The sequence below is a fragment of the Meriones unguiculatus genome, chromosome 10 (genome assembly GCF_030254825.1).
Source record: "Meriones unguiculatus strain TT.TT164.6M chromosome 10, Bangor_MerUng_6.1, whole genome shotgun sequence".
Classification (NCBI taxonomy): Eukaryota; Metazoa; Chordata; class Mammalia; order Rodentia; family Muridae; genus Meriones; species Meriones unguiculatus.
This window is the reverse complement of record NC_083358.1, coordinates 79,347,740-79,369,636: the sequence shown is the minus strand read 5'-3', so window position 1 is coordinate 79,369,636 and position 21,897 is coordinate 79,347,740. Positions and strand designations below refer to the sequence as shown.

General features: G+C 41.6%; 1 protein-coding gene across 12 annotated transcripts in view; it reads left to right on the top strand.

The window, feature by feature from the left end:
- The first annotated feature begins 88 nt into the window (after nt 1-88).
- Nucleotides 89-21,897, top strand: part of Camk2d (calcium/calmodulin dependent protein kinase II delta) — a 256,393-nt gene continuing 234,584 nt past the window's right edge. For 6 of the 12 annotated variants that reach the window (XM_060392782.1, XM_060392775.1, XM_060392781.1 and 3 more), the window contains exons 1-2: nt 92-1,231; nt 2,778-2,872. In XM_060392782.1, the coding sequence (XP_060248765.1) occupies nt 1,167-1,231; nt 2,778-2,872 (160 nt within the window). In that variant the 5' untranslated portion in view covers nt 92-1,166. Of the gene's footprint in view, nt 1,232-2,777; nt 2,873-21,897 lie in introns of all 12 variants that reach the window. The other 6 variants (XM_060392787.1, XM_060392785.1, XM_060392779.1 and 3 more) reach the window with 4 other exon arrangements.

Here is a 21,897-nt window from a genome sequence, read left to right as displayed (position 1 = left end):
CCCACGGCCACCCTCTCCGGCGCCCCACCCCCTCGCCACCCGCGCGGGACCTCTCGCGAGAACCCCCCCCTTCTTACTCTCAGAACTTGCCGGGGCTGCGAGGGGAGTTGCTCGGGAGAAGGGAGGGAGGTGTGGCCGAGCGGCGGACTCTCCGCTTTCGTTACGTTAGGGTTCATGGCCGGGGGAGACGGCGGGAGAGGAGGGCGAGGAGGTGACAGTCAGACCCGAAGTGAAACGTGGCGCCCTCGCCCCTAGCGGAGGGGCAGCAGGGCTGGGCAGGGCTGCCGAGCCCCCCGGGCCGTCCTCGCGAGCCGGGGGACGCTGGACCCGGGTCCCCGCGGAGCAGTACGCGCGAACCGCGCCCAGATGCGGCGCTTGCATCCCGGCCCCGTGGCCGGATGGCCGGCGTAGAAGCATCCCGGGTGCGGGAGCTGCGAGTAGCCCATCCCGCGCCCATCCTTTCCCCGTCCCTTCGTGGGTCACTGCGCCCTCCCGGTCCCGTCCCCTGAGCGCGCTCCCCCGCGGCTCCGCACACCCTCGGCCCCTCCGGCCGCCTCCCTAGACGGCTGCGGGAGAGCAGCCCGGGAGGGACGCGGCTGGAGTCGCTAGAGGGAGGTGTGGGGCCGGCGAGGAGGGGGCTTCGCGGGGCGGGGGAGAGGCGGGAGGAGGCGCCGGGGAGGAGCCGCCAGCTTCGCCCGAGCCGAGCGCACTCCGTTGCCGCGCGGGTTCCCAGCCTTGCGGGGCCCCGTGGGGAGCGCGGGTCAGCAGCGCCGCCTCCTCCCGCAGGAGCAGCGGGCCGGGGGCGTTCGCTCTCAGCCGCCGCCGCCCCGGGCCCTGCGCTGCGCTCTCCGTGCAGCCTCGCTGTCCGCTGCAGCCCACCGTGCCGGGTCCCCGGGCTCCATCTGGAGCGCACAGCCCCGCGGTCGCGGCGGGAGGAGGAGGAGGAGGAGGGAGGAGGAGAAGGAGGAGGGATCGCGGCGCGGGCTGGTCTGGCCACCTCGCCCCGCGCCCCGCCCCTGCGCGCACTCCCTCGCCGGAGAGCTACTTTCGGACCAGGAAAGTGAGGGCGGCCCCGGGTGACAGCGCGGCGGCGCCAGTCCCGGGAAGCCGCGTCTGTTCGCGTGTCGCCCGTCGCGCTCCCAGCGGCGCACTGTCCGGACCCGGCCATGGCTTCTACCACCACCTGCACCCGGTTCACCGACGAGTATCAGCTCTTCGAGGAGCTGGGAAAGTAAGCTTCCTTGCCTTGGCATCTCCTCGCTGCAACCCCACGTCTTCCCCCCCGTGGGGACAGGGAGCCCGCGGGCCGAGGCCGGGTGACGAACCCCTGGGTTGGTGCGGGTGGGGCACAGAGGGGAGGAAACCCCTGCTCTACCGTGGCGGGTGCCCCGAATCCCCAGCCCACCTCCTCGGGTCCTCCACGTCTCCCCGGGAGACTTGGTGAATTTACCATCTCTGCAGTTGTAGCTGTCATCCTGAGAAGTGTGCGCGCACGCGAGGTGTGAGTGTGTGTTGGGGGAGGAAAGGAGCTGCATGTAGAATGCAACATTTATCGCCTTTTTGGGGGGCAAATAGATGTCTCTTGCTCAACCTGCGGTGTGTCTGCGGTCTGACCCGGGTTGGGATGAGCTGATGAGCACTCGCTCTCAGAGATGGTGCCATATTTATCGATGCTGAAAGTTCAACTTGGCTTGGTGGAGAGTCCGGTTCGGCATCCAAGTAGTTGTTCTGTCCAGGAAAAGGGCCACCCAACAGAACCCACGCCCCTGCCCCATATCCGCTGTCCGTCTTTGCTCGATGGTAACATCATTCTTCTGGGATTTACGTGTCCATCGTTTCTGAGAGGATTTATTTATCCCGGCAGAGGAAAAGCCCCCTGTAGCTCTGGAGAGCTCTTCCAAAGGGTCGCCTAGCATTGTGTAAAACGACCTCCTTCACTTAAGTGCCAGAACTTCTTGGAGATGTTAAGGAGGGACAGGGCACCCACTGACGATCTGTACAGGAGCAACCAGAGCCCCAGGCAGGATTTACCAAGCATCAAACCCCAAACCAGTCCCTCTAATTTCGACTGTTAGGGGAAGGATGCGTTTGTGTGTGAGCTGTAGGTTCTCATACATAAAAGGAAGTGTAAGCGTTTAAAATCAAATGGAAACGGTATCTCCATAGATGATCTGCTGTTGAAACATGGAGACATGTCGGAAGAGAAGCTTAATTCAAATCTCTCCCCTCCCCCAGCCCAAACCAGGCAGAGAGAAATCACCTTACCCCAGGATCTGTTAGAGCACACCAGTGAGCTAGAGATTTATGTTTTAATGAAAACAATCGCCATATTTACTTTCTTGGAGCCACGTTAATTATGTTTCCTACGGAAATAAGCAGGCAGCAGTTTTTTTTTTTTAATTTTTTTTTAATTTTTTTTATTCTGTTTCCCAGATCTGGTCTTTGCAGGGTTTGCTATGAGCATTTGGTGTTTTGTGAGTGTGAATTAGGAAATGTTTTCAGATTTCATGTGCAAACAAGAGTGGTCATAATTGGCATTTCCTTCCATTCTGTTGATTAATAATGTGTCTTTCCAGTCAATTAAGAATTACTTTTATTCCTCAACATTAAAAAGGATCTGGGTTGCCAGGGAAGAACTGTTTATTTTCTAGATAATGCTTTTATTATACTGATGTTTGACAGACTGCTAGGGACACACAGAAATGCTCAAATTTGTAAGTTTCTAAGAGGATGCGAGATGTGATTATACTGATGGCTTGCTAATTATTGGTTTCCAGGGGGGCATTCTCAGTGGTGAGAAGATGTATGAAAATCCCCACTGGACAAGAGTATGCTGCCAAAATCATCAACACCAAAAAGCTTTCTGCTAGGGGTGGGTATTTCAAACCGCATTTATTTATACATGTTAATTTTGTATTTGTTGTGTGGATTGTTGGTGTCTTCTAAGTAAATATAGCATGTAGTTATAATTGAATTTCAGACTTAGGAATCATATTACACACTCACATATTTCCTTGCCAAATGCCTCTTGCTCTGTATACTTTGAAAGTAAATGAAAAACATAATTGTTATCAATGATGGATTAAAATGTCACCTTATGAGCAGTAACAAATATTTTTGCAAAGCAAATAAATGTCATGAGGTGCATTTTGCTTTTAGTTCTAGTGTGAAATAACTTTCAGAAGGATCCTAGAATGGAAAAAAAAAATGTAAGTCTCATAACTGTCATAATTCCCTTTCACTTTTGAGACAAAAAAATAGGTCATGGTTCAGTTGAATGTATATTACAGCTGTAGTTACAGCTGAACTTACTACATGAGGTATATTTAACTTCAGTGGCTTTTGGAAGTAAAAAGAGATCATTGCTGTAATCTAGGAAGTTAGCTTGATTTTGATATGTGCACGTTAGGCCTTTTCTTGGTTCTCTGAATTAAATTACCCACCAGACCATGCGATACATTTTACACCGCAGAGATAATTCATACGTAAAGCATTGACATGAGTTAAAAAACACAACTTGGAGCAGTGTGCCCACATGTTTTATTTATTTTGTTTAAAATTGTGCAAAGGTACACATACTGAACCGACGGTGTTACAGTGGCTGCAGGCATGTGCCTAAGGTATTTCCAAGGGAATTTATGGTTTGATGAAATTAAACTGGAATCGAAATGAAGAGAACACAATAGTGCAGATCCCTCTCAGTGACCTGGTTTATTTTAAGTAGTGAGAGGAAATTCCATTAGACTTAGTTTTCCTCACTGAATATATCTTTTAAGACATACCACTTAAGGATGTCTGGAGATCATTGCCTTTGTCCTCCACTATGGTAAATGGATTTTCAAATTCTACTTTTAAGATATACTTTAGGTTTCAGCTTATTTATTTGCTTCAGTGGAATTCTGTGGTAGTTTTCTTTATCAGACTTGCTATAGTTCTGAGAAAGAGCTATATGTTAAACTGACCATGAGCGTCTTGGTGTCCTGGTATGAAAACTAGTGAGAACATGCTATGCTAATTACATTTCCCTTTCCAGCCTCCAATCCATTGGAAGTTTTTTTTTTTTTTTTTTGAATGAGGAGGGGTGCAGAAGTATAAATGCTGGTTTAAGGGAAAAAAGACTGAAAACATTCAGTCAGATTTTTTTTTTCCCCAGTGATTATGTTATTTCTTCTGGTATGACAGGCACTTCGGCAGTGGTGGGCTATCACATTTGGGGGATATTGCCATGCTTATTCTGAGTCTTTTAATGGCTTTAAGTTTCCTCTTAAATGAGAAAAATGAGTCTTAAGTGAGTCTGGTACTTCACTTTTACTAACTTTCTTAATTAGAATCATCACTTTTTATCCACTTCGTCTTGTGCTCCCCATCTCAGATTGGTAGTGTAGGGCTCTCTGCTCCCTTCTTTCCCCTCCATGGGAGATGAGTACCCCTGCCTGATTGGGGTACTTTCTTCTCCATGCTGTTCTACCAGTGTTCCTCATCTATTCATGCTGAGTGTCTGCAAACACCTTCCTGACTCAGGAGACATGCTTGTTGTCTTCCTTTGCTTTTTTTAGTTATTTCTATTGTATTATTTTTAGTGATGTGTGTGTGTATGTGTTTGCGCGCGCACACGTGTGTACACATGTGAGTTCGGGTGCTCTTGGAGGCCAGAAACATCTGATCCCTGTAGTTATAAGCCCTCAGATGTGGGTAGTAGGAACTAAACTCCTGTTGTCTGGAAGAGCAGGAAGATCCCTCATCTGCCGAGCATCTCTCCAGACTCTTTCTTTGGTCTGTTTTCCCCCTGAGAACATCATCAGTCCCAGAATGATACGCTCTGTGCTGCAGTCCTGATTCCTGTTCCTTAACTGCCAGCTGTGTGATCTTGGGCCCTTTACCCATTTTAATCCAAGCCTTAGTCTCTTCATCAATAAAACAGCGTGAGATAGAATCTGTCCTTATAGGGTTTTGACTGATCTGATTGGTCTAGTGTAATAGTGGAGAGAAGTGCCTACCCCATAGTATATTCTTGGTGAATATCAGCTTCCACTATTACATGTGAGGAACGTGGTAACGGTCAAATTGCATTACCTTATGTAAGAGGACTTACTTAACATGAAAGCTTTTGAAAATTATTGGTCTAGTAAAACTGATCTAGAAAATTATTGATATAGTTCTGGTGTACCCCAATTCGAAGACTGGCTCAGTCACTTAGTATGTAAACTTGATCCAATCATGTATTTTTCTAAGATCTCAAAATCTTCATTAAAAAAAATGGTAAAACTTTCATAATGAGCACCATAGAGTGTTTTGGGGATTTGGTGAATTTTGTGAAAACCGTATCTTAAATTGAAAAGTGTCTTGCCAATTTTACTAATTACAGTTATATGTAAAGAACAGAGTAATTTCCTACAAAATGCTCAGCAACATTATTTTATATTGACACACAATTAGAGACAGTTATAGACTGGCTTTATTTTGTAGTGTATACCTTTGTTTCAGTTGTTCCCATATTGTATTACAAATTATTTGGAGGAAAACACCATGCTTCCACCTTTGACATACCGTTCAGGTGTACAGCATTGGGGATGTGGCAGGGGTTCAAGCCAGAGTGACTGGGACCAACTGTGCTTATTACGTTATTTGTAAAGTAGTTAAGTATTTTATTGCTGAGAACAAGCACATACTGAAATTTGTAAAGTGTAATTAGAGACTGTGTTTTAAAATATAAAATTTGGAAGCTGGAGAGATAGCCCAGCAGTTAAGAGCATTGCTGCTCTTGCAGAAGACCCAGGGTTTGATTCCCAGTATCCACATGGTGGCTTAGAACTGCCTATAACTCCAGTTCCAGAAGATCTGAGGCCCTCTTCTGATCTCCATGAGCACTGCATGCATGTGGTATGCAGACTTACATGCAGGCAAGACATTCACACGCATAAAATAAAAGTAAATGAATACTAAAAAAATTACAATCTAAATTTTCTTTGAATAACACTTCTTTTACAGTATTCTAGTATAAAGGTTTTTGCAGGAACATTTTTTAGTGAGAAACATGCAAAGGCAGATATAGAGTTCGGTTCAACATAGTATGTTTAATATTCTCCCCAGAAATTTTTGGAAGTTCCATCAGACACTTTTGTGGAATGGACAGCTTTTGTGCAACTTTTCATTTATATTATTTGATATAACATGTCTTTGTAAGCCTAATCCTTAGGGCTATGCATTTTAAAGACAAGGGAATTTCTACCACTCTACTTTTTTTTTTTTTTTTGATCCCCTTTGTGCTGGAAATTTAACTTAGGGCCTCCTACATGCTAGGCAAACATACTACCATTGAACTATGTTGTCTTCCCTCAACTGATATTCTTTAGCAGTCAAAAAGAGAAAGCGCCATTTGTCGATACATTCAAGGCTATGGGGGGAATTGCCCAACGTTTGGCTGGATTCCTGCACATATCTGCACATCCCTCTCTGCTGTCACTCAGGCTTTTTGCTGTGCCTAGACTGGAATGGGCTTTCAGCAGACAGTTTTAGTTGCATTTTCCATTTTCTCTCACTGTTAGTCACAAGCACCACATTTGGGAGACTCAGAGTCTGTTTAGGAATTGAAGAATTTGTTTGTGTTTTCATCTGCATATGCACACGCTGCATTCAGTATTAATGCAACTGAGCATGTAGGTCAGTGGACTCTGTATATCTCGTTTGGCTTCTTGTTAACATTTTTTTTTTTTTGAAAGCACCTAAGCATGGAGAACGTTTGATATCTTGTATGTAATTTAGAGATTCTGAGAAGTTGTTTTAATTAGGCATGATTAGTAAGGAGTGAGGAGTGACGGTAAAAACTTATCTTATATTTTCATCCTAGGAGTTAGATATTCTGTCATTTCAATCTGAACAATTAGGTTAGTTACCAAACGCTAGCTTGTTCTAGTGTGGCTGTTTTGCCTGTCATCTGGGCATGTTTAGAAGTGTAAGCTGTTACAGGGTGACAGAAATTTACAGCCCGGTGGGCTGATTGCCTTCAGAAACAGTCCATGTGGTAGACGGTACATTTTAAAACTCCTCAGCAGTAGTTATCTTCATTTTCTACCACGTGTTTTCATCCTTGGAAAGCCCTTACTATTACACAGCCAGGCACACCATAGTTACTGTTTCTATAAAAAAAAAATTAATAAGCTTGAAACAACTTAGATATATGAGCATTTCCTTTACATTTACTCTATTGCTAAACTCAACAAGTTATATTTCCATAATTTAAGAAATAATTTTAATTTTATTATGCCAATCTTATTCATTCCTAATTTCATAATATTAGGAGAACACAAATCAGGACCTTAGGAAACTACTTGACCATGTATATAAATTCAATATTGTATATATACCCAAAGTAATATTTTTCTGTTTTAAGAAAGATGTTAAAAACTGAGGATGGTTGGTTTTGTTTGTGACATCCAAGCAGGTAAGAAATTATTTTAGTCTCTCAACTTTATTCCTGCTTTCTTGAATAGGAAGTAAAATTGAGACTAGATAGATTGAATGAAGTTTCAATCCCACCTTGTTGATTTTGCTGTTTGGCACCAATTGAACAACAACAACATGGCAAAAATAACATTTTAGAAAAAATTTAAAGGTTATTTTATTCTGTGTGTGGGGCTGGAAGTAACGTGTGCTATTCATATTGCTTTGTGTCTTGCTTCTATGTTTAGTCATCCTTACTTTTTTGTTTTAAAAGATTTTTTTTTTTAAATTTTATGTGTGTTTTCCCCCTGTATATATGGGTAGAAACCACATGCATATCCGATGCAAGAGGCCCCCACACTGCCTTGGAGTTGGAGATGTTTGTGAGCCAAAGCATGGGTGCTGGGAACTAAACCCGGGTGTTCTGCTAGAGCAGCCAGTGCTCTTCAATCCTGAGCCATCTCTCCAGACCTATGTTCTACTTCTTTTCTATTGCAAATTTTTTTCATACAATATATTCTGATCATACTTTCTCTTCTTAGCTCCTCCCACCTTTTCCCCACCCACACAACTCTTACCTTTCTAATTCTTCAGAAAATAGGCAAACAATCAAAATCCATAAACAAACTGGGAAAAAAAATAAACACACACACACACACACACACACACACACACACACACACAGAGGCTCAAAGAAAAACCTGTAAAAACAACTCAACTGAAAGCCATAATATACAAGCAAAAACCAGTAATACAAAATAATGGCTAAACAAAGCAATATGAGGGAAAAAAAGAAGTCTATAAAAATACCTCTGAGTTTGTTTTCCTTTGGCCATCCACTGCTGGGCATGAGACATACCTTTAAGAGTGATCAATATACCCAGTGAAACTCCAGTAAAAAAAACTCACATTTCCTTTTCAAGCAGATATCAGTTGCAGGTAGCTTCTTGGTTAGGGGTGAGAGCCCATGTCCCTATCATCTTTTCAATGCTGGGACCCTGTCTGGCTTGAACCTGTGCGAGCCCTATGCATGCTGCAGTCTCTGTGAGTCTATTTATGCATTGTTGCTGTCGTGTCTAGAGAGACACTTTCCTTTGAGTTATCGATATATTGTTCTGTAGGCCTTAATATTGAACATTTATTTTCTTCAGCAAGTGAATTAGATTATTGTTGGTAGTGAATCTATTTTAAAAGACTAAGTTATTTGAATCTGTATCCATGAGTTATCAGAATGTTTTCTGCTATCTAATAATAAGACAGAGTTAACAGTGTGATGTCCGGTACCTCTCTGTGATATTGAAAGTATTGTTGGTGTTTTCCTGGCTGTGTAGGACTGCCCACACACCAAAACACCTTTGTTTATATGTTTAGGTGAACATTTTCATTTTCATTGAAATATTTAATGAAATCAATATGAAAATTTAATAATAAATCATCTTTTAAAAGTTATCTTTAATAATATATTTTATTATGTGTGTGAGGGAAGGTCGGGGGGAGAGAGAAAGTCCATCTACCAGCAGGCTGGTGCGTGTGTAAATCAGGAGAAAACCTGAAAATCAGGGAAAGGGTTTTCTTGGTCTACCACGTGGTTCTTGAGTGCTGAACTCAGGTTATCAGGAGGCTTGGTGGCAAGCACCTTTACTTGCTAAACCATTTCTGCAGCTTGTAAGTAATCTTTTATGAATCTTTTTTTATGTTACTCATAATGTATGTAATAACAATCATATACTGGGATTTTCTTCACATCTTATTCTTAAAAGTTTTTGCCTTGAGCCAATTCATATGGCCTTTGATGGTGGGATAATTTTTTTTTTTTTTGTCATTTTCCCTTCCCCTCTGTTTTATTAGGGTATAGCATATTTTACAATGTTTTTATATGTTAGTGGCCATCAATTAATGGTTATTTACATGGGGATCTGTGCTAAACAGCTTGTTACAACACATTTGGTGAAATTCCCTGTGACGCACTAAATGAGTATTAGCAGCCTTTTAATTCTTTTAATTCCACCTGTCTATCTTTTGACAACTTACAGTTCACTTCCTTTTATGAGGTATTAAACATGTTCACATATGATTTAAGTAAGCACTCAGCAAGTTTTTAATGTGATTTCAGCCATCAGAGTAGTAGGAAACTAAAGATTACACAAATAGACGTCATAGAAGATATGACGTGTTACATTGAGCATGAATGAAATAACACGTTTTTAAAAGAAACGATTTCTGTGTGCAGAGATCAAGGGATGTGCTCTTTTTCCTAGTGTTGGTTTAAAGCGGCTTATAGTCACAAATCCCCACCCCCAAGCCCAACTCTACAATTTGAGGAAGTTGTTCAGAATTGAAATCTTTGATTAGAAAGAAAATGACATTATATTACTGCAGTAGATTTATTTATTTATCTATTGCATTTTAGGGGATTCTGAGACAGGATTTCACTCTGTAATCCAGGATGACTTGGAACTCAGTGCGTTGCTCAGGGCAGCTTCAAACTTTTGGCAGTGTTCTTAGTCTCCTAGTGCAGGGAAGATTAACATGGTGACCACACCCAGATATTTTATTTATTTTATTGTGCTGCTAGGGATTGAACTCAGGTCCTTGAACATACTAGAAGGGCCTTATCACTGAGCTGTATGCAGTTCTGCCCTTTGGGATGAAACTATTTTAAGTAAAGCAGGGCAGTTTTTAGCTGACAGAACCGTTCTGATTGCACTTAAGATATGTTCTGTAATTGTAGAAAAATTCAGGGAACCTGTCAGTTTTTGTGTTCAGTCGCAGACCTCGATCTTCTGATACTTTGATAGTCTCCCAATCAGTAATGCCATCTTCATCAATAATGATTTAGAAAAGCGAAATGCTCTTAGCTGTTATTTAAGTAGTGCCTTGTAGGTGAGGCAGGTGGGTATTTATACAGTGTTTGGTTTCATTTTGTTTGGTCCAAACTGCTCTAGAGAGTTGGGGCTGTGGGGGAGGGGGACTGTAGCTCATTCGGTACAGTGCTGGCATAGCATTCAAGGAGCCCTGGGATAAGACAGATATGATAGTATAGGTCTGTAATCCCAGGACTTGAGAGGCGAGGCAGAAGAATCCAAAGTTCAAGGCCATCTTGGGCTGTGTAGTGAGTTAAAAGGTCAGCCTGGGCTACATGAGTGAGACCTTGACTAAAAGAGAGAGAGAGACAGAGAGAGAGAGAGAGAGAGAGAGAGAGAGAGAGAGAGAGAGAAAAGAAAGACAGGAAGGAAGGAAAGAAGGAAGAAAGGAAGGAAAGAAGGAATTAAGGAAGGAAGGATGGAAGGAAGGAAGAAAGAGCTGGAGTGAGTATTTCAAGCCAGTTTCTCTCACTCTGAAGGCTGACTCTCCAGTGTCCTACCCCATGGGATGCTGGTATCCAGAACTGAACCCTGTATTTGCATGTATGTACTTGGCTCCATACAAAGGCCAATGTCTTACTCCTTTTTACATTTTCAATGGCAGCGAGGACCTAGAGTGGCACTTTTTTGGAAGATACACTTAGAATTCCAACTTGTGAGAAAAGCTAGCAATTGAATCACTATGGTAACGTAAGATCAAGTTGAAGTTGCAGGCGACTCAGTGCTGCTTTCTAGAAGGCAAAATAATACAGTGGAAAATGTTATCAGAGTGCTAGGGAAGTCATTACGGAAGAGTTTGTGAGCCTGGCAGTGAGTTCTTAGGATTTCTTCTGAACGCTGCACTTTTTACGGCAGAGAAAGACAGCCATTTAACCAGAGGAAAAGGAAGGGACCTACTTAGGAAGCCGTGCTGGTTTTCCGGCTCATTTTGTTTAACCAGTGAGGAAAGGAAGATGTTCTGTTGTTTTGCAGCTTCTTCTTCAAAATTAGTGTTGAGTGTGTCAGACTCATATATAAGAAAGGAGCAACTGAAAGGAGATAAAAAGTTACGTCCACTGAACATTATAAAAATAGGTGTAGCAGGAACTGTACAGGTGTCCAGGGGACACGTGATGATAATATTGGTTAACAGTTAATCCTTCCACAGAAGGCTCTTAGCTGTTTTTAGATTGCTTAGGAATTTGGATTTTTTATTTCATAAATTTTGGTATATCAAATTGTATATATTTAATTTTGAGACGGTAATCAAGTACTCAGAAATCCTCTAGTTGACCCTGTGACTGGGCTGTTTCCTGTACTTTTGAAACTGTGCTCCTTGCTTATCTTTATCCCTTCTCAGTTCAAACGTCAGTTACTGTCCCTAAAGAATTTAGGAGTGAAACCCCTTATCAGCTGTCCAGCTTATTTTTAATTAACTGGAAGAGCTTCAGTAATAGAAAACTTACACTTAATTGTATTTTATTTTGCGTTGTATGATATAGACTCATAGAATAAAAGGCATTGTTTTTTTATGCATTGATGTGTTATTTTGGCCGGGCAAGACCTTGGGTAGGTCAGGGTGCTCACCCCACAAGGCTGACAGCTTAAGTTTGAGCTGATTTCTAGACTCTGTGGAAATTGCACAAATTGTCTTCTGACCTTCATACACACTTTCATAGTCATATAGTAAAAAATAATTAACAATAATAATAATAATAATTAATAATAAAGTACCATTTTGCTTTTTCCAAGATGACCTTCAAAGGCCTACAAAGTATTTGGAACTTTTAATAGTAATTTGGGTTTTTTTTCATATAATTTTGAAGATATATTATTAATATGATGTATACACATTGAAAAATTAAGAATAATTTATGTGAAATGGGCTTGTTAAAAATCAGGGCTTGAGGGATGTCTCAGCAGTTAAGAGCACTTGCTGCCCTTACACAGAGCTGGAGACCAGGGCCTGAGGCTCACACGGGGTGGCCCCCACCTGCCTGTAACTTCAGTTTCAGGGGATTTGAGGTTTCTTCTAGACTCGTGACACCTACATGCACACATGCAGACACACACAGATACAGAAATAAAAATCAAATGTTATTTTTTTAAATTAGTATAACAAGAACAAATTTATCAAAACATCGTTCTGTCCTTTAAAGACTATTCATGAGTCATATCATGTTATGCTGGTTGTAGTTAAGTTTTAAAATTTGAAGTTTTGATGGGGAAGCTAAACAGTTTGTGATATTTGGAGGACTGTGGTTTGGAGGTGTGTTCATTCCCATTTCACCTTCAAACTACTCTCTTTCCTGAGTGGTGTCTGGATTTCTCCCATATTTCAAGCACCTGTGCTTGTCTTTTCCTTACTTCATCTCAACATATTTTCTGTCACTTTGGTGTTTGCAATGAATCATTTCACTTGGAGCTCAGTTTCCTTCTTGCTACAGCCCTTTTCTTTTTGTTTTGGTTTTTGATTTGTTGTTGTGGTTTGTTTGTTTGTTTTTGAGACAGGCTTTCTCTGGTAGCTTTGGCTGTCCTGGGCTTTATAGACCAGGCTGGCCTCAAACTCACAGAGATCTGCCTGCCTCTGCCTCCCTGAGTGCTGCTGGCTCTATAGGCGTGCACCACCACCCACGCTGCTACAGATCTTTTCAATAGCTTCCCACCTAAGTTTTCTGGCTGACAGTTGTTACATTTTTAACACATACACTTTTATTCAGTTCCTCCTTAAGACCTTTCAGCATTAACTTTGTTTCATCTTGATAAGTTCTTGTCATAGAGAGTAGAGAGTTACTGTCTTACATCACAGTGGTTCTCAACCTTCCTAATGCTGAGATCCTCTAATACAATTCCTCTTGGTATGCTGACCCCCAGCCATAAACTTATTTTTTTTGTTGCTACTTCATAACTGTAATTTTGCTACTGTTATGAATCGTAATGTAAATATCTGTGTTTTCGGATGGTCTGAGGTGACCCCTGTGAAACAGCTGGGACCCACAAGTTGAAAACTGCTTTCCTGATCTACTGGGGTGGGTGTCAGCCTGGAGAATCCGGACTTCTGGAGGGCTGTTAGGAGGGAAGGCCTTTGGGGAAGTTGTGCATTGAGCTAACACCAGGAAGAGATAGCTGGACACAGAAAGGAGGCTACTGTGCAGTGGGACGAGAAGGTCTGGTGTCACCCTATGGACGGAATGTGACAGGTGAGCATTCCAAATAGTGTCGAAACCTTCCTCCTTTAAGGCCCAGCTCAGGCGCTGCCTCCTCTGTGACATCACCTCTCCCTCCTTCCCCTTCCTCCCTATCTCTACCCAGAAGTGCCTTTTTGTTGCTCTTGTCTTTTGAGTTGCTTAGGGTGCATTTACCCTTTTATTGCAATTATATATGTTGCGGTTTGGAGGTACCTTGTGGAGATTCTTAATTTATCTTCCAATCTGCCGGCAGCCATGATTATAATGTAACATCGAGAGTACTTGTCACTGTTGAATGAGTGGAAAATTGAGTGAGGGAATGAGTCAATGAAATGCTGCCTCTTAGAATAGACCTGGAAGAGAGACAGGCAAGTAACAATGGAGCTGGTGCTTTATGTCAAATGACACCCACTCACTTCAAAAATTAATTGCCAGTTCACATCATTATTTCCTCAAGTCTCTCATTACAAATTCTGCCTTGTTGTTCAGTGTTTTCTCTAACCCTGGTCATTTTTGAGCAAACTTCTTGAAATTTCTCATTGTTATTTCATGGGGAAATTTTAGAAATTACTTGAGGCGAATATTTTAAGCATTTGTTAGATACTATCTAGGACGAATCCTTTATTATTCTAATCAAATGATACATTATATTAAGAGCTATATACCAATATTTGTTAAACAGTTAATTATAAACTTTAGGACATATGTCTGAAAGAAATTCTTAATTTTTATAAATACATTTAAAATTAATTATATCAAACAACCCTGTACTAATGTAGAATTTAGAAACATAGAGAAAAACTAAAAAGGGACATATTTATGTCTTTCCAAACAAGCACTGATAACATTTTGTTATTTCTTTATTTCTTTTCAAAGTTCATATTTTTTGAAGATTTTTAATCATGTTTATTTATTTTGTATTGTATGTGTGCTATTGATATTGCCTGTATATAGAGGTGACAGGAGAACTTGCAGCAATTCGGGATAAGGACTGAACTCAAGTCATCAGGCTTGGGTGAAAGTTGAGCTGGCTCCTGCCTTTTCCCTTCCTTCTTTCCTTCACCCCTCCCCCCATGGTTCTCCTTCCTTCCTTCACTCTTCCCCCCACGTTCTTCCTTCCTTCCTCCCCTCCTCCACCATTTTCCTTCCTTCCTTCCTTCCTTCCTTCCTTCCTTCCTTCCTTCCTTCCTTCCTTTCTTCCTCCCCTCCCCCACCATTCTCCTTCCTTCCTTTCTTTCTTCCTCCCTTCCCCCCACCATTCTCCTTCCTTCCCTCCCACACCATCCTCCCTCCCTCCCTCCCTCCCTCCCTCCCTCCCTCCCTCCCTTCCTTTCTTCCTTCCTTCTTCCTTCAAAACAGTACATTTTGGTCTGCGTTTTTTACTTGGAATTACAACATGTGCCTGTGTTGGGGGCAGTTCCTTTGCTTTCTTAATACTGAACTCTGCTTCACTGGTTAAATGATCACCAGGTGATTATTTTCTATCGTTGTGTGCACTTTTCCTTTAAGTCTTTACTGTGGTAGAACTTAAGCCATAGTTTTGTAAAAATTTTTCCTACTTCTGCTTTGTAGGAAGAATTTACAGAGAAGGAGAAGTACTGAGACAGAAGGCTAGAGTTTTCAGAATTCTTTCATCTGTTGTCAGAGTGCTTCCTGGATGCTTTGTCCATTTCCACTCGAGGACACTTCAGTACAGTGTGATACCTAAACTGAATTTTGAAGAATCACATTCTAACTTTCAATTACACCTTTAAGAAGAAAAAAAAAAATTCTTGCCAAGTCATACGCCCACTGTAGATAAATAAGCAGGGAAGACAAAGTCCTTCAAGGTGAACAGATCAGAGTGAACTGTGTTACCGCCGGGCTGTGAGTGTCCCAGGAGGGTGATTTCTGGGTTCTGGCTGATGGAAGGTGAGGGGGATGTCTTTGAGGAGCTGATATCTGCACTGGGTTTTGAAAATAATCAATTTTGAATAGACAGGAAAACAAGCAGATAGGACATCCTGAGAAAATACTCAAGAGAAAGTGACAGTGAGGGATTTAGCTTTCGTGATAGCCTGTAGAAACGGAGGAAGGGAAGTGGAATTCTTTTCACCCTCTGAATCACGAGAAGTGGCAGGCTCAGTGGGAAGGATGAATAAGGTGGAGCCTGAGATTTTACAGCCCTGAGTCACTAGGGATGAACAGCTGATAAGAGCGGCACACCCAACTGCTTATCAACCTCAAATTCTCTTTTATTTAGCCCGGGGGCAAAATACAAAAACATAAGAGCAACTAAGTGGAAAACAGAGGACTTAAAAACAGAGCTCTTTTTTTTTTTTTTTTAAATCAAGTGTTATAATAGTGCCCTAGAGAAAATTCTGCTTGTGTTTATAAACCTGAAGACCTAGTATGCAGTTACAAGTGTATTCTGTGACTGTTTCGAGGATTATTGGAGGAGTCTCCTTAAAGCCGAGGTGGTGAAGACATCTAATGGTATTCGTCATCAAATTCTTGTGTCTAGAGGATCTTGCACCGGTCTGTCCTTGATCACATGGAGGAGTAAATGCCTCCTTAAGTCTGTTCCCCTGTAGTCTTGCTAGTACATGTTCAGGGACTCAGAGCTTTTAGCCTCATGTTTGTATATGCTATACCCAACTGCTGCCTTCTCTCTTTCTCTCTGTTTGTATCTCTTTCTGTCTGTGTCTCTGAGAAGCTGAGGGTTTCACAGTGAGAGCAATTATTTTTTAAGATTTATTTATTTATAATTTATATAGTATTCTGCCTCCATGTGTCCCTGCAGGCCAGAAGATGGTACCAGATCTCACTTTAGATGGTTGTGAGCCACCATGTGGTTGCTGGGAATTGAACTTAGGACCTCGGGAAGAGCAGACAGTGCTCTTAACCTCTGAGCCATCTCTCCAGCCCTAGTGAGCAATTTTATTTAACAGTTTTTGATTTATCAAACTGGTTGGAAAACAGAAACTTCCTTATTTCCATCACTTAAAAAAATGAAACAAAAATCATTCATTTACTTAGACAATTTCCGATTAAACATTTAACCTCCCTAGGTTGGCTCAGCCATGCTAATTTTCTTTCCTTTTTTTTATACTAATAAAAAATTTTAACGTGTAAGAGCTTTGAGTTTATTCACATTAAGGTTTTCACGGTTCTAGCTAAAGGGGAAGAAAGATTATTGTTTTATTCAATGCAAATACGTAATTCATAATAATTCAACTTTTTTATTTTTATTTTTTGTTTGCAGTACATCTCAACTGCGGTTTCCCCTTTATCTCCTTCTCACAGTCCTCCTCCTTCCCTTCCCCAGATCCACTCCTTCTCTGTTTCCCTTCAGAATCAGGCATCACAGGGATAAGAGCTGAACACAGCATAAGAAGATACAATAAGACTAGGCACAAAGCCTCATTCATGTCAAGGCTGAGCGAGGCAATCCTGTAGCAGGAAAGATGTCTGGGTATGGAGCAGAAGGCCATCTGTCAAAAGGACAGTGACTCAAAATTGACAGGGTCATTGGAAAGATTAGGGAAATTCTACTTCCGCAAGTAGCATTTCATTGTCAGTGGCCAATCCTGCCCTTCGAAGTTAAATAGAATCAAGACCCAGTTTCCCCTAATTTTGGAAACACATTTTAGAAATAACTTTCTTGGACTTAACTTTGACCATTCCTCCCTACATATCTGTTGTTTGATCAGGAAATAGCAAAGTGAAATTTAACTTAATGTCACCTAATTCTGTTTGAAAGAAAAGTACTTGTAATGCTTTGCACTGGCAGACAGCTAGTGCCTGTGTAGTCCACCGACTGATAATCTGAAATGCCTGTAGTTCTCCAATGGCAAATGGAGATGGCATTATGGCATGAGTAAGGATGGCTCAGGGAACACTGAGAGCTTTATGTTTTAAACAATAACAACTTTAAAAACTTGACCTAACTTTTGTTGACTTTTCATAATCTTAAAAAAAAAAGTATTACAGACAGAATGTTTTAGAATATGTTTTGAAGTAACCCAAATCAGATAACCCAAAATTTAGAAACAGTAGCATTAGAAATCTGCAGTGGCCACACACAGGGTCGGTTTTAAAAATAACACATAGCTTTGTGAGTATAATTTCATTTCTCCCTAGCATGTAAATGATTTATTGAGATTGTCTATAATAAGCTTAGTGGGGGAAGGGACGGAGGAAGTGAGAAATGAATCTTTAGTCAAGGATCTTAGGGCACCCTCTAATTGAGATCCACAGCATTTCTGCAACAGGGCTGAGGGACCGACAAGGCAGTGGCTGGTCACAGTCATCTCCACACTCACCTCACGTGCCTAAGAGTCTAGCAACAGATGACGCAGTTACCTGCTGCAAAAGCAGAGGGGTTGTGGGAGCAAAAGTGATTGATTACCTGGATTGAAATCTCCTGGGTTGGCAGATGAGCGATCCTGTGAAAATATTCTATCCTGGAGATGGCTGATACCCTACTTTACCCCCTCCGTCTCAACTGCTCTAACTGTCCGGGAGACTCACAAAAGGGGACATCTAAGCCATTACTTGGCAAGAATGAGTCAGTAGGGTCGACTGACAGAGAAGGAGATTCAGAATACTTTACTGAGTAAGGGCTAACAGTGAGCTCAAAATGATGAGTGAGGTTTCAAGACCAAGACTCCTGGGGAGACTGTCATTTTCATATAGTAAGGTGAGAGGTGTCAGCTGATCTTGGTGAGGGAAGATGAATTGTGTTGGTGACACAAAAGCTAGATCCAGGATGAAGTACCTAAAAGAGCATTGGAAACTGGGTGTGGTCCTTCAGAAAAGACCACTGGAGGCAGCGCAGTGTGCTCCACAGGTTAGCAGCATGGGCTCTGAAGTTGGGTTGCCAGGATTCAACACTGCTTTGTCCTCCTCGTAGCTTTGGGAAAATTTCATAACCTCCCTAAGCTTTGGTCTTCTTCTCCATGGAGCCTGAGCAGGCGCTTCAGCCATTGTCATTTATGATCTGTGTATGGCTGGATAGTACTATAGAGAGAACTTCAAACTCTGAGGGACGGTGTTTTTCAAAGGCTAGTAGTAAGCATGCTGGTTAGTTTCTGTCAACTTGATAGAAACTAGAGAGATATCTGGGAAGAGGAAGCCTCATTGGAGGAATTGCCTCCATCAGATTGGCAGGTCTGTGAGGCGTTTTCTTGCTAATTGATAGAGGAGGGCCTAGCCCACCCAGAATGAAGACCAGCAACGACTTTGTATTACCACGAGGTAGAATTCAAGGAGTTCTGTGGGCAAGCTTGTGCCGATTGGGCAGTTAGCTTTACTTATTTATGAAAATATCGGCCCAGGGAGGGGAGCATGTACAGCAGTGATTACCCAAGCCACAGGAAGTAACTCTAGGGATAAATAAAGCTAAAGTTCCTTTGTAGGAAAAGGAAAAAGAACAAGAAATGTTACACAAGGAAGAGGAGAAAAATTGATGGCACAGAGTCCTGGAGAAGGCTGGTGTGAGAATTTGAAATTAGCCAAGGTGAGAGTCTGGAAGGGACAGTCTTGGGATGGCCTCCTGGGACTGTAGAAAGAAGTCTACCAAGAAAATGCGTGGTGACAGCAACCTGAAGGGTAGCAGGTGACGCTAGGATGATGGCTTTTTTTTTAGACTTGTAGAAAAACTTATTTTTTTCAGTCTTAAATTACTTTCCTTAATTGGGATAGCTAATGAGAATTAAACAGCTGGAAATGAAACGGAAGCCAGGTAATAGAAAAGCCCTCCCCCCACACACATATGGATGCTCTCTCATGTTATTTCCAGGATGCTTTTAGAAAGAGAGATGAAATGTGGAGGTGATCAAAAACAGAGCCCTGGCTAAGAAAATAAATTATATTCTCCAGGAGTAGCTGCTAGAATGATGTCATTTGGATTTAAAAGTAGAACAAGAACAAAAACAGTTGTTACTTCAACCTGAAAACAAAACCTGGGAGATCTGTGAGTCACAATCTAAATTAGCTAGTTCCCATAGTTCACTCAGTTTCTCTCCATAAGCAAAGACCCTGCAGGTAGTTTTTGATCCGTCAGGGTTGTACATAATTTTATCAGTAGGAAAGCACTGTTTATGGAGGTAAATTTCTGTACATCAGGAATAATATTTAACTACTGTGAAGCCAAAAGCTGGTTCATCTTGGTTCTGTTACTATAGTTACATAAGACTCATTACTCATATATGCTATTCATTTACATTGGCTGTTTTCAAGACCTCCCCCCCCTTCTTTCTAACTTAACTCTCTGGTTCCATAATAATGATGATACCAACTTTTGATCCAGAAAGTTTTACCAAGCGCCTTAGTATATTCGGTGACTTCTTAAAGTCTGTATTCATTTTCACTTTGCTTTTTCAAGTTCATGAACAAAGGCCTACATTAAAAGGTACAACCCCCATCATTATTTATATTGATGTTTAGCATCTAATTATGGCTAAATTTGGCTTTGCTTATCAACCCATTTCTCACTAACAAAACAGCACCACAGATTTAGACTGCTATTCTAGAAAAAGTAGACATCATCTTTATCCATTCCGCGGTTCACCTGTATAGAACTTGATCATTTCTTATGGTGGGACTTCGGAGGACCTGGACTTTGGTTTCTTATTTTCTAAGAGATACTGAGCTTATCCCCACGTCATTCATTTTAATTCAGGAGCTTTCTATTGAGCACATGCTTGATGCCGGTACAGGTCTTGGATATAGGAAGACAGTAGTGAAGAAGTTGCATGAGAGAAGTGCAATGAGTCACTTGGGCAGAAGAGTGCTACTTGGTGCGATGAAAAATAAGCAGCTGTATTAAGTGCCATCGTAACTCATACAAAGACAATTTAAATCAGCCTCTCAGAGGATGTAGCATTTAAGCTGAAGCATTACTAACGAGAGGAAATAAACCATAAGAAAATAGAATGGGAGTCATTCTGGGACACAAGGTGAAGCTGACGGAGAGCTCATCTACAGGGTGGAAAGGAAGTGAACATGGCAGGAGTGTAATGAGCAAGAGGGAGAAAAGCATGATTATGTTGGGTAGCAGGCAGAGGACAGACTGGATAGAGCCCTTTACTCTGCAGTCTATGGGAGATGTGAGGGTACAAGTGGAAACAGAGGGTAAGTTTTGGAGAAAGAAAATAGGACCGGCTGATAGGAAGGAAACACGAGGCTTAATTCGGAGGCCCGTGGCTCATAGCTGAAACAACTGTCACAACCCGTAACTGACCCAGAGAGAAAAAAGAATAGAATGGGGTTTGGGCAATGGGGAGTTTAGGTTTTAGCATGCTGAATGGGAACTTCATTGTGTGCAAATGCTGTTTCCCATTCTTCTCCACTCTCAGATCTAGAAACTGCTGATCTGCCTTCTGACTTTATAGACTAGAGTTAGGCATTGCTTAGTCGTTTGGGATTGGCTTTCCTCTTTCTCTTAGTATAGTTCTTTTAAGGCTCACAAGAGTAGTGTCCTTTATTGACAAACAATGTTCTGTTCTTTACCATGTGTTTATTCATTCGTGCATTTATCCGTTATTATTTATCCTTTTATTGGTAGTTGAATTGATCCCCCCTGCTATTTGTATAATGCTGCCATGAGCATTTTGTGTGCACAGGTAGATGTGGGGTTTTATTTATCTTGTGTACACACTTAGACATAGAGGGAATACTTTATATACTGGCATTCCAAATCTGGGCTTGGTGACACACTCCTGTAATCCCAATTTTTAGGAGTCAGAAGCAGGAAGATCACAAATTAGAAGCCAATCCAATCAACATACTGAGTTTCAGGCCACCTGCAGCTAGATCTTAACTCAAAACAGCAAAACAAACATTTAACCAAAAAGCAAAAAAACAAAACAAAAAAAACCCCAAAACGAAACAAAACAAACAAACAAAAACAAAGTCATGTTTCTACCATAGATACCTTTTAAAAAGACAATGTTGGAATTAATGACCACATCTCTGATTCAGTGTGTACATTCAGTTAAAGTCTTGATAGTTTTGATGGTTTTTGATAGTTTGATGTGCAAGAGAGAAATGAGTTTCCGAGTAAGAAAATGATGTGTGGTTATGTCACTGTGAGGAGGAGGAGGGACATTCTTTAGGAAGGGCTTTATTTGACCATTATTTTAAATTAACTTTGCCCAGAGGTGAAAGAACAACCATTTCATATCAAGGGTCTATCAATCGAAGCTATTACTGTAGCAACTCCTTTTATTTTATTTTTTTCTTGACAGCTCTCAATAGAAAGAATTTGCCACAGCCCCTTGGTGCCCTGGTTTTTTGTTATACATTGATACAAATGCCTACTTTTCTTTAAACAGAATGGGTATTTTCCTAAGAATCTCATTCCAAATTGATTTCTCTCCTTTTCATATTGTGTTGGAGATGTTTGTGCCTCTGCACATTGCCTGCTGGCTGTAGCAGAGGTT